General features: G+C 36.5%; 1 protein-coding gene across 1 annotated transcript in view; it reads right to left on the bottom strand.

The window, feature by feature from the left end:
• The window catches only part of ITGA8 (integrin subunit alpha 8), a 112,171-nt gene that overhangs the window by 83,656 nt on the left and 9,075 nt on the right, over positions 1 to 19,440 (bottom strand). Inside the window, exons 3-12 of the mRNA XM_066316781.1 lie at positions 16,106 to 16,206; positions 13,493 to 13,616; positions 12,019 to 12,080; positions 11,030 to 11,075; positions 9,964 to 10,089; positions 8,781 to 8,825; positions 7,325 to 7,368; positions 6,297 to 6,353; positions 6,057 to 6,109; positions 120 to 325 (exon numbers count right to left, since the gene is read on the bottom strand). Coding sequence (XP_066172878.1) covers positions 120 to 325; positions 6,057 to 6,109; positions 6,297 to 6,353; positions 7,325 to 7,368; positions 8,781 to 8,825; positions 9,964 to 10,089; positions 11,030 to 11,075; positions 12,019 to 12,080; positions 13,493 to 13,616; positions 16,106 to 16,206 — 864 coding nt within the window. The remainder of the gene's footprint in view (positions 1 to 119; positions 326 to 6,056; positions 6,110 to 6,296; positions 6,354 to 7,324; positions 7,369 to 8,780; positions 8,826 to 9,963; positions 10,090 to 11,029; positions 11,076 to 12,018; positions 12,081 to 13,492; positions 13,617 to 16,105; positions 16,207 to 19,440) is intronic.

Here is a 19,440-nt window from a genome sequence, read left to right as displayed (position 1 = left end):
ATTCTCATGAATTTCAAATATGTTAAAACGCCTTTTCCAGCACAACACAAACACAATATTTGCTGCTTAGGCATTTGTAATTTCAGTGCTGGAGCTATACAGCATTACATACAAATTACCATTATATCCATCTTGATTGAGATCTCCAAGGTGTGTGATTGCACTGCCAAATCTACCAAACACTTCAGTGCCTGTCAGAATTTGTGCATCTTGGAAGAGGAATGCACTTTCTTGCAGGTACAGATAAACTTGCCCAACTTCTTTAGGCTTGCTCTCAAATTCTCGTTCCATAAAAAGAGGGGCACCGACTAGGATATCATCTAAACTGGAACAAACAAAAAAGTGTCACTGAGAGACTGAGTGTAAAAAATACAGTTTATACATTTGCTAAACAGGAAGCTGACATTTACCATACAGCCAGACTAGAGGTAAGAAGGCACTTCTGGAGTCCAAGTCCAAACACTTGGTCAAAGTATGATCAATTAGGGAAGACTGTCCACAGCTATACTCAGTTTAGTTTTGATTATCTCCATGGATGGAGACGCCACAACCTCTCTGGGCAACTACTTCCTGTGCCTGATCATCATCACAGCCAAAATGTTTCTTTCTAGGTTTAAACGGAATTTCCTTCAATTCATGCCCACAAGAGACACTGATAACTTACTTTGCAATTGATGAGGCTGAAGTCAGGAATCTAAGTGTGAATCTGTAGATCACTAGAAAAAATTCTGAAGATCTGTTTTACCAACAGTGCCAGTGAGATAAATTTTAGCATAAAATCTAGTTTTTGCAACTTACACATTAGTAAGTGACCAAAACAACAACAACAAAAAAACACAACCCTGCCACTTTACAACAGATTTTTGAGTAACATACATGAAACACAAGTAGAGCATCAATTAATAGCGAATGCCTCATCACTTCTTCAAACAGAAATAGGGAGACAAAGTCAAAACTCTATTTTTGAAAACACTTCTGTTCAATATCACGTGTACAAGTAGTGGCAGTGCTCCTATAGTTTTCTATACTGAGTATTATAGAGAAAGGACATAATCAAATAATAAAAAGAAGATGCTTAGAGGGAAAAGTCTTTCTGTCCATTATGTTACTCCAAGAAGAATCAGTAAAGGAACACAGACCATTTAAAGCATATTTTGCATGTTGTTGTTCTAAATAGTCATGTTTCAAAACATGTTACCAATATTTATTTAGAGGAAATAAAAATATCCTTTCATGCACTGTGAAGAATAAAAAAAAAAGTGTGACTGACAGACTCATTAAAAGTGGAAGTATTCTTAATTTATTGTTCTGAGATATGAAATGATAGTATCAGATTAACTGCTGAAGATTGCTCAAGGCCATATAATAAAATAATCTGCATTATATTCAGTGGGCATTGATCATCTGTATTAAGGAAGTCTGTTACTGCAAATAACTAGGACTACTTGATCCCAGAATATTTAATTTGGAAAATGTATTCTCTTGCTCTAATGTAAAAATTTTTTTAAGCTTTGTAAAACTTAAAAGAAGTTTCTATTCTAAATTCATCATATTTCCAATATGAGGCTTTATCTATTAGCAAACCAAATAGTAAAATTGTTTTTCCTAATTCTGATAGAAAAAAAGCTGTATGATTCAGCAGTAGCTCAGCTACTACTTTACCACAGATGTACACTATGGTTCAAAGATATGTAGAATTTAGCACAGAATATTTCATCTAGAAAAAAAATTAATTACATTGTAGACCTTACACATTCTATAAGTTGTGACAAAATACTTCTAGGAATGTTTTCTTCTACTAAATTTTATAGTATGTTTCCATAAAGGAAAGTGTAATTCTAAATGTCAGGTCAGTTTGGTACAGCTGTCCTATTTTTTTAGTTAGCTTTTACTCTATGGCATAAATAACTAAAAAACCAAGGAAGCAAATGCTGACTTGACATCAAAGGTGGGATTTTCCTTTCACACAAAACATTAAAAGTCTTTCTCTACTAATGGAAGATGTTTGTGGTTGGGACAGAATACCAGCTGAAATGGTTTCCATGAAACAATAGCAACAACAAAAACAATCCATGAATGATTTTTAAAAATTAAGTTATTTTATTAATGCCATGCATTAAAAGCATTACACAGTAGCACTATCATCAATTACTCTTTTAGTACCTCACAGTCCAGATTTTCCAAATACACTGGGACCCCATAGAGTTAAGTGATGTAGAAACCATGAAATAAAAGATGGGCTTGGCTCCCTTGAATATTTTTACAAATGAGCAATTATAAGACTAAAGGAAGTTTTTTTAGAGGTGATAAGGAACCAAATCACTGAGAGTCAGAAAGCTCTCAGGACATTGATGTAAATAAATAGATATCTTTAAACCCCCAATTCATAGAGCAGTATCTAGAGTGCCTAAAATGAAAAGAGAGACACAGACTATCCATTGTATATTAAACTCTATGAGCAGAAGCCTAACCCAGAACACAAGATTCACCTGGTGATACAGAAAGCAAGCAGACAGGAACTGGAGCTTGTTGAACACAGCATCCCAGCTAGAAGTGCACAGTGCTGGGCTATTTTTCTGGCAAAATTTCAACTTTGCTTAAATAAATCACAATGACTACATAAAATGCATGAACAGTCCAGGGAGAAGGGACTAGAATCTGGTAGCTAAGATGGGAGGGATAGGTGTAAGGAAGGCAGTCATCTAATACACTGACCTATATCTCAGCTGGTTATGGGCAGCAGAAGCACCTGGAACACCCATAGCACTTGGTTTGCCTTCCCTCCAGGCCTTCATATGTACTGCCCCCACCAAGGCCTTCCTTTCCTCACCCTCTTAAATTTCCCCCCTTCTCTTTCCCAGCTGAGCTTGGCAGGTCAAAGCACGCTGCCTTAGCAAGTCCTCCGAAAGAGAGAAGTCTCCCCTAGGCAGTTCTAGAGGTTTGGATTTTTTGTGCTGTCATAGCAGTTTACTAGAAAGTAAGGATTTGTCAGCTACACAAATCTCTGATCCTCATTTACTTTCTTTTGGCTCCTCTTCCAGTGGGTAAAATAAGTAAACAATTGCTGCTTACCATACTTTATACTCAGTTCTGCCTCCCAGCTTCTACAATTTAATTATTTAGATAACAAGCAGTCAAAGGGCCACAGCAGAGTGTGTATATTTGGTGGGTTGTAAGTGCCTATACGATTAGTACTATGCATTTTTGTTGGTGAAAGAGGATATTTCAATTGGCCTTTTAAATTGTAGGAGTTTGTATTTACAGAATTCAGAGTTCTGAGTCAAATTCAGTTTGATGTGATTACTTTTGAGAAGTCACGAGTAAATAAAAGCAGAAGTCCCTGGATAGTAATATTAAACCATAAAATGCAGTTCAGTGGGTAGTGGTATTTTGAACTGGTTCATTAGATTTCGTTATAGCATTAAGATGCTAGAGTTAACATAAATTATATATTAATTTTTGCTCCAATACAGAAAAGTAACCAGCCAGTATTACTTCCCTTCTCATTAAAAAAATGAAAAAAAAAATCTTTCAAAAGCACAAAGCTGGCCACCTGCTGAGACACTGTGCTATTCTTTTGTGTCCTGCAGAGTAATAAAAAAGCAGGAATATGGGAAATGTCAAGAGGTCAAAGTATAACTATGGAAAGCTTTGATACAGGCAAATAAATGCCCCCCTCTCCCCCCCCCCCCCCCAGTAAACAGTTTATTTCACTATTTTTATTGGACTGATTCAGCCTAAACTGAAAGTGTTCTCTTTTTCTTTCTTTACTAGGAATGTAGCCTGTAAGTTGATGGCATAGCTTGATTTGTTAAGTTTCACTGTGGATTTGTCATTATTAGCAATGGGCAACTAAAGGGTAGTTCAAACAATATCCTCAGTTTCCCTGTTCTGCCTACAATCCTGATGTGGCGCAGATAAAACTGCATGAGTCACTTGGAAATACCCACAGAACTGCTGGGCCAGGTCTACAGAGCTTTTTTTCCCCTAAGATGAGCCTAATTTTTGAGCCATATCAAGAGTCTTATTACAGCAAAGCACCATTCCTAATAATCTTGTATTAGTTTTTCAGCAAATAACTTAATCAGGTTTCTCATACTGATAAAGCCACCACTACCTCCTCATCTTTAGCTGAATAAAATGCCTAAGTGAATCTGAAGTGTTCACTTCCCTTTTGCTTTTTTCCCCTCTTTTACTCTTCCTTTCAGATAAATATTTCTATTGATTATATGTGCAAACCAGCAAACACAGACTACACATCTAATCAGACATGTTTATCAAGTAGAGCTTTTTGTGTTTTGTTTTCTGTGGGATGTTTGGATCTCAGGAAGAGTCTTTAGATTTCTTTTAAGATATAGACTGGGAGACCACACAGGCCTCAACAGCAGTTTGATTATATTGTTGACATAAACTGTGGTCTTAGAGGTACACAGAAAGTATGAGATCTTCCAAGTAACCCTACGGTTAACAGGAAATAACCTGCACAGGAAATAGTTTGGTTCAGTGAGAAGTTAAATAACAATTAGACTTTCCCTGAAAGTCTAATGAGTGTCTGTTGCACCTTAGGTTAATGTTTCTCCACTCTTTCACATGTGTAATACATCAGTAGAACTAAATTAATTCTGATTCTGTATATCATAAACCCAGAAATTTTCAAAGGCTGTGATCCTATGACAAGGTTTAATCTCAGAAATTTGGGAAGATTTGATACTATGAAGCCCCCACGGAAACTGCTGAAGAATCTGTTCTGTTGTTTCATTTTGTAACTGTAATAACACTTTACCACGTTGTTACTTTTCTATTCTCTTATAAAACTCAGTCTTTAAAGGGTCACTAGTCACTGATGAGAAGCAATGACTTAGCCCAGAAAAAGTATTTCACGGACTATGCTTAAGCACTTTATAAGAAATGATCACAAGAAAAAAAAAATGATGTAGACATATTTGAGACATTTTGTAATAAGCAAGAGTATACAACATCTCTAAATATTGTCCTGGCTCATCTTTGTGCAGACTTCCAAGCCTCTGAGTTTCAGGGATCTTTATCTCCTTGCTAGATAGCTACTATAAATCTTCTCTTACCAAATTCCTCCTCTTCTAAAATATTTAATCAGACTTGACATGACTTGAAAGTTAACCAGAGTTTTGTTCAACAGAGCCTGAAACCCCCAAGTATCTTAGGAATACAATCCCCAAGTATCATCACCCTGGCAACAGGGCATCATTATCTCCCTGGCACATACAATGCCTGTCATAACAACTATGGGACACAGATACTTGCTGATCCCCAGGATGATAAATCTGGATGGACATCCAGCAGGTACTGGAATGAGGAAAGAAAGGCTGATGATATTAGAAGGCTTTTAAAATTGAGAAGTGAAACTATGAATGTCGCAACGGGACATGAAATAAAGATGCTTGACTCCAGTCAGAAGGCAGTAGAAATCAGAAGGCTTTATTTACAGTTCATTCAGCCCTTTTATAACATGCTGCACTAAGAAGGCACGTTATTGGTCCGTAGGGCTGACACATTGGCTAAGTAACAGGAAATAGCAAACAACACCTGTTGTTATGGGAAAGGAATATTGTTCACACAAGGTTGTTTTGGGAAAAAAAAAACCTGCTGAAAAGTTTCCCTTGGGAAGAGCTCAGCAATTCTCAGGCTCTGAAAATATCAAGCCCACATATGTATGGGCTTTCCTGTATGTGAGAATGGGAGAAAACTTCTGACTTTCCCCAGTCTCTTCCCCATGGTAGCTAGTGCTGTTTATTCATTGTTTTTCTACCTGGATCTGTTTCCTAGGACTCTGGACATTCCTCTGACACACTGCTTTGAATAAATATTTGGGAAGATAAACTCGCCCAAACTAGGCCTGCAAATACTCATGCCACTGTGACTGCATAAAGATAAGTCCATGTGAACAATTAAAATCAGAGAAGCAGAGAAGCCAAGAGAAGCATTTTGCGGTATGAAGCACCTGAAAATCTACATTTATTAAGAAATCAGTCATTGCTTCTATTAATGTTCAGTGGAGCTGAATATATTTGGTAACCTACCCATCATTGTTAACATCAGATACTGCAACTGTGTACCCAAAATAGGACGCCATCTGAAAATCAAGAAAACAACAGATAGACTTTCATATTGGATACAAAATGTAAAGATTTTTTTACAGATAATACTTTTTGTTTTTATGGATGTTATTAAAAAAAAATTTTATATATTCTTGAAAATATATTAAGGAAACTAGATGGTCTAGAGGTACAATATTTCATCACATAGTTGCTTGACATTACCTGCTCACCAGTGAAGTTCTGGATAAAAGTCAAGTCAGAAGAATTAATAATTGATACCTGGCAACAGAGGAATAAGGAAAATTTCAAGCACACATGGAGATGCTACAGCATGACATCACTGCAAAAGAATTTGACACACTGAAAGATGGTCCAAGTGGACAAGAAAAACAGTTCTCTTTCTGTTTCACCACAGTTTTCCTGTACGATCTTGAACAAAATGCTAAGATTTCATGACTCTCAGGTTCCCCATGAAAAAAATAGGGAAAAGTATTTCCCTTCCTTGCTGGACACTGAACAACAGCAAATCACAGACTATCAACCAATCAGTGACTAGGCATGAAAACATGAACTTAACACATAAAGAAATATACATAGATATATAAATATATATATACATACACAAATACACATTTTTCCTAAAAAGAAAAATTAAAAATAAGTTCAGAGACACAAGGAATTTGGGATCCACAAAACTAGAGAATATGTCTGGGGCTGTGATCTCTTTTCCCAGTCAAGTTACTTGTGGAACTTCTTTTCTTCAAGTTAAAAGCTGTATCCACAAATGTATACTGTTTTATCCTCTTGACTTTCTAACAGCATATCACGACTCTTTGCACCTGGATTTCAGTGTACACACTTACACTGAAAGTAAACATGGGTATGAATAATCTGAACCTGGACTCCTCTGCACTGTGGACACAGCATTGCATAAAAATATGCTAACCTATGGGTGAGCTTAGGTCTGATAACACTCAGTGGGTATAGGGATACAGAGCATATAATTGTAATTGTGATTGTCAATTGAAAACAGAATTCAGAAGAAACTAAATGCTTACCAGTCAAACCCAAACTAGTAAAGGCATTTCAACCCAGCCAGATAAGCCTGAGGGTGAAAATCAGTGGCAGCTTTCTTGGTTTTAAAAGTTTTGTATGAATGAGACAGTAAAATATAATGTAGCATGTAACCTTACAAATAGCTTGACTGCCTTCTCACTATAAAAATTATAAAATGAAGGCCCAGTACATACATAGCCAAAGTTCTGTGCTCCCCTTGGGACTCCAGCAACCAGCTCTGAAAGGATAAATGATCAACAGTGAATTGGTTTTGCAATGTGAGTTGTGCATGAAACTTGTATCCCACACCACTTAGAACTTCTTTGATATATATGTCAAATGCCTTAGGATTTTGATTTGTGATATGTATCAGAAAGACCTGTAAATCACTTCAAGCCATTATTTCATAACACTGTATGCTTCATTTACTTGCACAAACGTTACACTCTGACTTTTGAATACACCCATCCAAGGATCTCCTTCTGTTTAGCATTGCTTAGCATAGCACAGTATAATAATGTTCTTGGCACAATTCAGCTTGCTACCTGACAGCTGTGTATTGATGTAATGAGAATTAGTTATGGCATCACATACTAGAGCACAGAAGCTAAATAGAAGTGTCCCTACAAATAATTCTTTTCATTTACCAATAATTTATCTCATCCATTATTTCACTTGATGCCATGCAAGTGCTTGACAAACTCTGCACAGTCTATCTAAACGCATTACAAGGAAATTTTTGTGGGTGGCATTGGAGGGATCCACTGAATAGGAACATTAAATGGTAGACCTAGCTGCCTTCTAGGAGTAATTTTGCTCAACAGTGAAATTTTAAACAACTAGTAGAAAAAAATGAGTAGAAAAAAGAAGGAAGAAGCAAAGTCTCAGCCTGCAGTCTTGCAGTCTAAACCTTCCCTCATTAGGATATCCACGTCAGAAGACAGCAGCAGGGACTTCAGATAACAGAGCACCTCAGCCACCTGCTTGTACTGACCTAGCCCTCCTCTGTCCTCACTGGGATCATATACCCCCCTCTGATTGAATGTGTTTGCTCAAGGGGAAATGCAGTCCTAATGAAGGCCTGAACATGACACAGGATGAATCTCAAGTCAGCCAACTATGCAGTATTTTTGGGCCAGTCATTCACATGATATACTGATTCAAAATAATCCATTATAAAACTTTGAGTATGCACTAAAAAAGCAGCCAAAAATGTTCCATTACTTGGGGGTACCTCTTTTTACACATTATAGTGTTTGGTTCCAAACTGTGTGGTTTTTTACATATTTTTGAATCCTTCATAATGCAGGACAGGCAACTTTAACTTCAGAGAGATTAAACAGCAGCAGTTCTGGAGCACTGGGTTTACTTGTGGACATGTACTATGTGGCTCTGTGAATCTGGACTACACAGCTGGTCAACCCCTCAAGAAAGCGACCCTTTATGGAATTCAAATTTTTGAGTTATTTTAATTCTGTTATGTTATACTGCCTAGGGAAATAACTGTCTCTGAGAATACTGATTCCAGATAACTTAAGTCTCACCAGTGTTTCAAATGTATAAGAGGCATGTTCCTGTGTAGAGGTCCAAAACAAGGAATTCAGTAAGTGCACAGCCATATGGTTTTCATTCAAGTACATAGGTGTTTACCTTGTTCAGAATCCCCAGTAAATTCCCCAGCAGCCACTGAGTATCCTGTTAAAAGATAAATTTAAGAACAAAAACCCAACTTGATAAACAATTTCTTTCAAAAAATATGCAAGGACCATCAGATTTGTCTGTTCAATTGATCCGCTGAATTAAAGTTTTCTAACATGAGTATACTAAAACTGTGTAGAGAAAAGGAAAATTATTTATCACACTACTATGACTAAATTAATGGCATGTCCAAATGTATAAGAAATTGATCCCCCTTCTCCAAAAATGGGCTTCTAATTCAATAATATGTACTAATTAATCTGAAAAAAACACCAGGTACTATGGTGTTTTGCCCTACTAACTATTGACACAATTCAGGTCTTCATTATTGTACTGTAATGTGTGAGTGTCCTGGCTGAGCTTTATAAGGAAAACAGATTTCCAAAGATGCAGTAAAGCTCCTCCTGGAGCTTTAGTAAACCTGTGAGATAGTTGCTGCTGTCACAGTAAAGAAAGACTTTTGGATTGTATCAGGGACTTAAATTTCAAATCTATGGGGAACAGTGCAAAGATGTGCCTTCGAATTCCACTGAATCTTTTCTATAACTGTGTGCAGAAAAACTTGTCTTACATGCAGAGACACGTGAGTATCAAGAAAGTTCTTAGAGATTAGTGCTAATAAAAAATAGATAAGGAGCCTTTTTCTATTAATGACATAGTATCTTCAAATTGACTTCTGTTATTGTTGACTTCAATTGTATCTTTTAAATCAGTAAGAATTAATTGAGTATTTGTGTAGTACTGTACAAAATACCACAGAACTGAATTTGAACTCATCTAATAAAAAACAAAATCGTCTTTAATTACATTAAGTTCAATGCATCATCCTGCAATGAAAAAATACATAAATGGGAAAATTTTGTATTTCTGTTTAATTATTTAAGATCAGATAATAAGAACCCTTACAAGCAATTCAAAACCTCAACCTCCAAACCCTGTTGCTGTGCATCACTTTAAGAATGTTAATTATCTCGCTGAAGTAACCAGCAAACTACTGATTTGCTGCTGTGCTTAAGGCAAAACACGTTCAAATCCTCTCACAACTGGGACAACAGTAATGTAGGACTTGTCTTCATATTTATGTAAGACTCATCCTTTTGGAACACGTTGCTAACTCATATAGAACTCAGCTTACCCATGTAATTGTCATCATAAGAGGGTGGTGCCACTCCTGTTTGCTTCTCTCGTGCCAGCTTCCTCAGAATGTCCTTGAAGGAATAATTTGCAATGATGTCCGCAACACTTGCAGTGATTACCTGACCTGGATTCAAACAGCTTCATAAATGAAAAGGACCTAAAAGAGGGCCAGATTCTATAAAACACAGTTAGCAGAACAGCAGAAGAGAGCAGAAAGGACGCTAATGCAGCACAGATGCAAAGAGCAGATAACTTCTCTTAAGCTTTCTCCAGTATTACCCTGTAAGTCTCAAGAGTACACACAGATCAATAAAACAAGGCACTGAATCTCTGTTGAACCATTACAAAACCACCTCCAGACCCATTTCAATGTACTTTTCAAACTAAAGTCACTGCACTGTACAAAAGTAGTAGACCAATGAAAGCAATTTCTCAATGGAGAATTCAAAGCTATGAATTCCCTACAATCACAGTAAATTAGATCTTCCTTAAAAAAATGCAAAAAAAAACACATCAAAGAGGCTGACGAAGGGCAAGCTGGTAGGCAGAGGCTGGGAATCAGCTACATCATATATGTAAGAACACGTCAAAACAAAAATAACCTCTTAATTCTTTACAAAACAACTTTGAGGTTCATCTACATGAGAAATTCCATCTTGGAACCTACAGTGATGCCACAAATGATCTTAAAATATGTGTAGATAGCTATGAAAGGTTGGGTTCAAAAACAAACAGCAACAAATATTTTAAAATAGTACATTTGCTCTACAAACATTACCATTTTTTAAACCTGCAGTATTTCTAGGGAAAAATTCAACTTAGTATACTAAAATGCCAACATAAAATGGTTATTTGTATTTTTTAACTTCCTATACAATCTACATCCTGGATTTTCATGGCTTATTTTTATGCTTAGTTGCTTGTTAAGCAATTCTTTTGATTTACATTTGTTGAATATAAGATCACAGACTGATTATCTTAAACTGACAAAATAGTGGAAATCTGGAATGACAGTACTTTCTGCTTCACTTCTTAGATCCAGTGAACCACCCAGATGAACATACCTTGCCAATAAAAACTACCGGGCCCGCCTACTATCAGGTCTCCATTCTACAAAAAGCAGAATTAAATAAAATTATACAACAAAAGAACACAAGAAAATTAGGCATGCATGGGGAAAAAGCAATTTAAATAGTCAAAATAATATCAGAATCATGATAAAGGAGAATAGCCATGTTCAAGAAAATTATGTAGGTGCATGGACGTGAAGGAAAATCCACAGTTAAAAAAAAGTCAAAATCACCCTATGTATCTGTACTTGAAATGAAAGCCACTTTACCATTTACCACTAACATAACATTTCAAAACTTGCTGCTTCTTTGTAACAAAACAAAGTTAACAGAAAAGAGGGTGCTCAATTCAATGAAATGACAATAATGTTATATAGAGAATTATACAACGCAGCTGCAGAACGCACAAAACAGTGGCAATGGTCAAAGTTACCTGAGGTTCTGATAATAATGGCCCAGATAACAACAATCATGCAAAGTTTATCCTTTCTCCCACAACATTGTTTCTGGACCTCTTGGCATTTAAGAAAATCTAGTTCTTTCCCTTATGTACTTTCACTCCCACATGAGAATGGTTTTACTCAATGACTTGTCTGCCACCAAAAGCATCCTTATATAGGCTATTTTAACTTTTTAAAACTAGTTGGTGCCTGCCCCACTGATTCTGGACAGTCAAGTAAAGCATTTTAAGATTGGACAGACTGAGACAGAAACACATAGAAGTTTTTGCCTAATTATCTGTCAAGATAGACTGAGACAGATTGGAATGCTGTAAAGAAATAAACAGGTGTTGATTGAGTATTTCTTTTTATTAATGAAACAAGAACGTTTGAAGCTTGAAAAGGAGGACAGAACTTGCAACAACTTCGCAAAACTTTCCATATCCAACAGCATGGAGACTCATGACCACTGAGACACTACTTGAACCCTGCAGATATATCACAATGATGTTTGGTCAAAATACTTCAGAAGCAGAATCTCACCTTGTAAAAATCTAAGCTGAAACCTGCTTGACAAAAGCCTTGTCCTTCAGGATCTGCATTGCCTGCAATTATGAAGGTAGAAGCATTTAATTGATTTTACAGTGCATGTGGAAGATAACACAGATACTCCTGGGGCTACGAAATGCAATACTGCAATGTATGTGAAAATACATATTCTTTTTCAGAAGAGGCAGAGCAAATCAAGACCTTCTACCAGATCCCAATCATGCAGTCCCTTGTGAAGATTTTGAAAAATAGGATCTGCTACGTGGGACTTCCTCCTCCCACTGCCAAGTACCCTTGAAACAACTATCAGGGATTCAGTTTTAATTTAGCTGGAGATAAAAAAGTAAAAAAACCTCAACTAGACTGTAGAATTCTCATCACAGTCTGATCTGTCATACAAAAACAAGTGTTTACTAAAGTGTTCTTAAAAAACCTTGACATACTGTAAGGGTCAGGATGGGTACACAGAAAAACAACTTTCCTGCTTCTGACTATTCTCCAAATGCTTATATAATTGTGCGGTGTGCTGGCGTACATCTTATGGCAAGTCTGTATGTGCCAGAGTGCCAGAAGACTGCAGGATTGTGAAACTGAGAGTAGGAATGGCCACTTGAACTCTCTCTTCAAATGATATAAGCCTTTGCTGAAGTCCCAGTGAGACATCAGTAAGTACATAAACCAGATCTTAAGGTCACCATTTGTTACAGATTCAGCTTCTTTGTGTAGCTGTCTAGGCAGAGACAGAACTAGGCTTTAAAAGGAAGATACAACAGAACGTTGCTTAAAGCCCCACAATAGGCACAGAATGCTGAACAAGATGAACGGTTGATAATAACCTAATATGTGGTATTTTCTGTAGACTTTTGGGTAGCTGAACCTGGTTCTAAATATACATGGTTTATCCCTTTTCCCCAGGATGCAAGGCCCAGAGATGGCTACCACATCCTCAGAGCAGCACAGAGAAGAGTGTGGAACACCAGTGCTAATGTGCATTGATTTCTTCCATGCTGAAAGTTCTTCACAAATGAGCTTGTGTGGATGATATTGGTATGAGTGATGATGCAGGCTTGTGTGTTTCTATGCAGGGTCTGATCTTCAAACCGTGACCTTGTGATGAGACATTTATACTCAGCGTAAGTATGGATAATTGGTTTAATATGCTGTCTGGTTCTTATCTGGATCTGTTTGCTATGTTTTAAAGCCACAAAAATTGAACCAATTATACCTGATTACTGTAACTTCACACACTTAATTTACTTAGTTTCTTCTCTTTCAAATTATTATACAATAAACATCTAATTGTAGGCATATAGTTCAATGTTAATTTTTCTTTACACCCTCATTCAATGCAATAACATCATATAGCAACCTTCATTCAGCCAAGACTCAGTGGTGTGAAGACTGAAAGAATGAAAACCCTCAGTGCAAAACCAATTCCTTCAACACAACTGTTCATATTAATACTTACTGTTGCGACAAGGTGAATATTCAGCATAGGCACTGAAGTTCTGAATTGCTACATAGCAGGTACCAACAGGGTCCTTCTCAGGGCTGTCTTTAAGGGTTCTCCAATGATACAAAGGAGCACAAGCCTATAAAAACAGAAACACAAACCAGAAAACACACATACTTTCACACACTCTTGCAATTGGCAAATATAATTTTTAATAGGCTGTGTACAAGGATTCTCTCTGGTGTGGTATCATTCATATAGCAATGATCACAAGGCAAGAAAATGCAGAACCACTGCTTCATATAATTTCATAACAACCTGAAAAACACTGATGTTTCACTCACAGCCCTTGGCAGGTAAAATCTGTCAGGGACTACGAGTCACATTTAAGCCATGTTACAAATACCCTCTAAGTCTCCTTCACAAGTAATATGTTTGCGCTATTACTTCTCATTGCACAGGAGTTGATCCCATAATTTAAGATGCATATCACATATATGTGGCTGAAGGCAATCCCAGTTCTGTCCTTGTATGTCCTAAGATAATGGGCATAGAAGCAGAATAGACTCCACTTAGCAGATTTGTCAAGTTGTTGTCATGTGGTCAATCGCAATCATCAGGGTGTCTGCCTCCTTATAAGCCCCTGGTTTAAATCTTCATAGACAGGATACAGTTATAAGGCATTCATAAGTCTGAGTTAATAGTTTTTTGCTAAGGAAGTTTTGGCTAGATATTTAATCTTCCATGTTATAGCAGTGGTGCTACAAATACGACAGAGTAAAGATAAAAGATACACAACTTGTGTATCAAGATAGGAGCATTATCTTTTTGAAGGTAATCCAGATAATGCTAAAAGTAAGAACAATAAGCTCTCAGGTCTGCAAGTCATTCCTCACAGTTTCCTGTGCCCTGAAACTTTTCATTGCCTGGGAGCATGAAGACACTACCTCTCCCTGCAACCTTGCCTCTGTAAGATAACAAATCCTTCATTCCTGTCCTGCCTACTCTTTCAATTACAAACCTGTCTACCTCTAGCAAGGTATTGCTATTATTTACAATATTGTATTAGCCTTTGTTCTGCAATCAGTATCAGCTTTAAGAACCACAGTGCTACTCAGAGTTTACCACCACCCAGAGCTTGTGGAGTAATGGCATCAGAAATAGGGACACTTCACACACCCCTGCCTAGGAAACCTTGCATATTGAGACAGAGAGCAAGAACAGAGGGCAGCAAGGAGGAGTATGTGTCCTATGGGGGTGATTTTTGTTACATTTGACATCAAGCCAAATGGACTGAAACAAGAACAATATAATCATAAATGTTGACTTAATCCAGTTTACTATTAAATCTGTAGCTTAAAAAACAAGTTCCTTACAGTTTGATGACATTTTCTTTTTCTCTTAGCTTACAAAGCTTAACAGACAAAGTTTTCCAGGTTTGCTGTCCAAATTTTTGCCTGAAAAGTGTTGACTATACCTCAGTTTCAGATTCTGAGAAAAGATACCCGAAATAAATTAAGTTTGGTCAGTACAGACACAGCACATGTGTTGAAGACTTTTTCTACTCACTTGATTAAGATTTCGCAAATGGCGGTAAAGAAGTATTTAATCTCAACTTGTGAATTGTTTAGTAGAGTACAGAAAATTAAAAATGTTCATCTATTTTTAGATTTTTTTTAGAATTTTTATGTTTATTTAGCTCTGTAGCAGAATAGGGTGATGAATAGGTTTACCTGTTTCATTTCAAAATTCTTCTGTAGGTTAACCACAAGGGATACAATATAGGGGAAAGCATTTCCTTCCAATACTTCCTCCCTTATGACTACTTTTTAAGTAGTAATTGCAAGTTTTAATCCAATCCCAAGGAATTTTTTTGTTTCGTAATTGTAAAAACTAGTAAAGCTAATAACCAAACCAATTATTCTTATCAAAATTACTTCAGTGCTGTTTTTAATGTAAACCTTACTGCAATTGAAAGCATCACCATCACCTTACCAGGCAATAAAAATACCTGTCCACTGCTGGGCCTCTATCAATACAGGTTAAAGGTGCAGTGAAACTGGAAAACAGATACTGTATTTTCATAGTCATCTTGATTTGGAGCTTTTTTATCAGCTGTTTTTATCAGCTTTTTTTTGCAGCTGTTTCACCATGACTATGACACAGGTGTTCAAAACAATGAAAATATGACAAAAGAGTTAAGTATTTTTCTAATTGAACTTCAGAGGTTCTTGGCTTTATAACATTTCATTACATTCCAACACATGAAATTTCAGTATATTCTGCATTTAACACTCCAAATATATCTTCATAATACTGAATATTTTTATAGCATACAGCTATCAGTTTCTGTGTATCTCTGAAATATGTCCATTATCTGTAAAAAAAATCATTCACTTCCACAACAATATGACATTCTGCTGTTTTCACATGGCAGCAGGATCATCTTCATTTGATCAGTTCAACCTGATTTTATAGGCTGCCTTTTTTTGAATTATATACATACTCTGATTTATAATTCATGCATAATCAGAGTTATTTCCATAATGTATGTATAGAAAGCTATTAAACACATACATTTGAGAAAAATAAACATCTCCAAATAAATACCAAGTGCATAAGACTTACCACAACTTTTTCTTTATGAGCTTTCACTGTTGCCCCAAACCACTGATTTGTCTTAAATTCAATAGGTTCCCTGGTGCCATTGACTTTAATTTTCCTGTTGTCTGCCAAAGAAAGAAGCATTGACAGCTTATTTTTAACACAAGGATAGAATTTTGAACAGATTAACAGATATATATATCATTGCATCTCTTTGTCATCCTCCAACCCATTCAATAGGAAATGAACTTATTATCATTTAACCTTTTCACTGGTCAGCAGAAAACAGCTTAAATTTACACTAAAAAATTCAAAATAGTAACACTGAAACTTTATGAAAAAAACCCCACAGGACTGGAATAAGAAATGCTGTGTTTCACACCCCCCAAAAGAGTTTACTTGGAATTTATGGTGAAGAAAGAACAAGAATCTACAAAAATAGGTGAAAAGCCCTAAAAAGTTTTCTCGGATGTGGTAGAAACTTTCCATGCAAAAAGCATGTTCCATAATTAGTTTTTGTCAAACAAATGACATTTCTCAGCATGCTTATTCAAAGACCAACACTACAGATAGCAAAGGACTTAGTTTTTAAGAGAATTACATATGTACACACTGTCACAAGAGACAGCTTCCTAATGTTGCTTTATATACACTTCCACAGATGTCAGCATAAGAGAAGCCATCTGGGCAAAGATTCAGGCCAATTATAATGCATTTCAGGTTTTAATAAAAAGCAGACATCCCTTCCCTTCACCCTCAGCTCTCTGAAGTAAACTTATTTCCCATATGTTCATGAGCTATGTTCTTCTCTTACCAATCATTCCTAATGAACTTTTCAATTTATACATAAGCAGGGCATTACTCCTACCCTCTTGTATCTGCATTCCCTTATGTTTGTTTCTGGTTCCTATCAGGAGGGATTTCAGAAGAATCAATCCTTTTTAGTCACTCTAAGTAAAAATAAAACCACTGTATACCTTGGAATGTTAAAAAAAAAGTAGCGTGAGATCATATTCTAAGGATTTACACATATTTTTAAATAACTGAGAAAAAATACAGCAAACATTTTAAAAAGTCAACACTCCTTGGCATTTGTCCAGAAGGAATACAGGAGATACCTGAATGTTTTCTAGGATGTCAGCTCACCACTGATTTCAGCTTATGGTAAACTCATAAATGTTATAAACTGAACTAGAAAGAAAAATTCATCATACTTGGATATTATGTCTGTATTTTTTCCTAATAAACATGAAGGAAAGCTGAATGAGAATGAATCTTTTAAACTCCGAAAGTCTCTAAGGAAACATCTTCCTTTGTACATCTTTGCTTCTGTGCTGCACCGATTATGGCAGCTACTGTTGAAGTTCATGCTCAGAGAGATAAAATTCAGGAATATTTAGCTTTTAAATTCACAAAGTACAATTTAAAACTACTCTAAAAGCATTCATTTTAAAGATACATTTTATTGAAGTTAGGCCTAAACTTGTGTGGATGTGAGAGACAGTGTATTTGATACACAGCATGGCAGGCGCTGCCAGCTCCTACCTAGTTGTTGGCAACACTATTTTTGATTATTTTTTCTAGTGGAGCCAGACCCATTCAGAATTTAAAGGTTTCTTTTTTTAATGCTCCAGCAGATCTGAATATGATCAATGTCCACAGATGGGGTCTTGATAGAAACAAAGCTTTTCAAGCTTGAAAATCAGCCACGGCCAGCTTACAGCAGCCAATGCTAGCCTGGCTTTGAGGATACTTATGGCCTGTATTCTAACTTACAAGGAGATTACATTTTCAATCAAAACAACATACTTGTCTACTGGCAAAGAATACCAACATTTGAAAAGAAGTTAAATTTTAAAACTTAGACAACCATTTGCAGGATTTATCAAACAACAGCTGAATTTACCAGTAAATCTGCAAGAACTGTACATACACACATGCACAATCCCACCTCATTTAGTGGCATATGGTGTAGTAGGAATCCTTCATCATGCGACTTGGGATTTTCATTATAAAATAATTTGAAAAATACCATAGACATACATATCAACAAATAGGTTTTCTTTCCCTAGATGAATCTCTTTTGATAGAGATTTTTTCATCACTTTCGTTCAGCATCCCTGCTAGATCTATGGAGTCATATTCCCAGTTTCTAAGGCTGTACCTTAAAAAAGAGTTTAGTATTTTGTATACAACAGCTAATCAGTACTTAAGAATGCTATAAAACATATACTGCTTTCCATGCAACTTTAGCAAAATAAAGTAATATACACAACTAACTTGTCTGAATACACACCAGCTGTCATTACTTTGCCCTGCTGGAGTTGTCCACTTCTGAGCTAGTCACTCACTTATATCTGAGGACATGATCTAAGCCAGTTCTTTTCCTCCTAAAGCAAAACTCTGAGGAGGTCAGAAGAAACATGGCCTAAAAGTACCTAAAGTACCTTTTTTTTTAACCAACTGTAAATAGACATGGATGACCATCTTAGATTAGACTCAGACAAAGACTATTTATTTACCCAGATAAATCCCAATCCAGTTTAAAAAAAAATAAATCTGTACATTCCTCAAATCAGCATTATATAATGTCTTGGGTTTTTTCAATTAAAAAAAATATATTCTATTCCATCTGTTGAAACCCAGCTGGGGGGGAGGCAGGGTTTTTTATCTGTTGTAACTCCAGGAGGGAGCATGCTGACAACGAGCCAGCTGTTAAAACCAAGTGGGGGCATTGTTTCTTATCTCTGCTCACCCTCACATTCCCTCCATGGGGATATCTTTTGTTAATGGGCCATTAAAGCTCATCAGCGACATGACACATTACATCATACTGTTGTGAGATGCTCTACCCAGGGAGGAGAAACCAAATCATTTCCATTTAGATAAAAAGGAGCCACAAGTGTCACCAGACATCCAGTGTTCCCACGGGACTCCTGAAGGAAGACTGGACCCATCTCTGGACCCTTGCCTCCACAGGATCATCTCTGCTTCCAACAGGACCACATCTGCCACTCTAGGAGCATTTACTTTTTGGACTGTTTCTAACACCCTGACCAACAGGGTGTCAGGTTGTATTTCTGACTCTGCCTTCTAGTGTTTTCTAGGATTTCTTGTTTGTTTGCTTATTCCTTTGTACTACAATATTTGTATTTTTAATATCCCTGGGAAAGAACTGCTATACCTAGTCCCAAAATCTTTGCCTGACAGCCTTTTAATTGCAAGTTTATAATAATTTGGAAAGGGAGAGGGCGTCTTACATTCCAAGGGAGACTCCAATCTTCCCTGGCAGATACCTGTCTGTCTAAACCAAGACACTAGGCATTTCAAAAAGTAGCATGTCTGTATCCTGACAACAC

Source organism: Sylvia atricapilla, chromosome 1 (assembly GCF_009819655.1).
Source record: "Sylvia atricapilla isolate bSylAtr1 chromosome 1, bSylAtr1.pri, whole genome shotgun sequence".
Taxonomy (NCBI): domain Eukaryota; kingdom Metazoa; phylum Chordata; class Aves; order Passeriformes; family Sylviidae; genus Sylvia; species Sylvia atricapilla.
The sequence above is the reverse complement of the archived record's forward strand: the minus strand, read 5'-3'. Positions and strand labels throughout refer to the sequence as shown.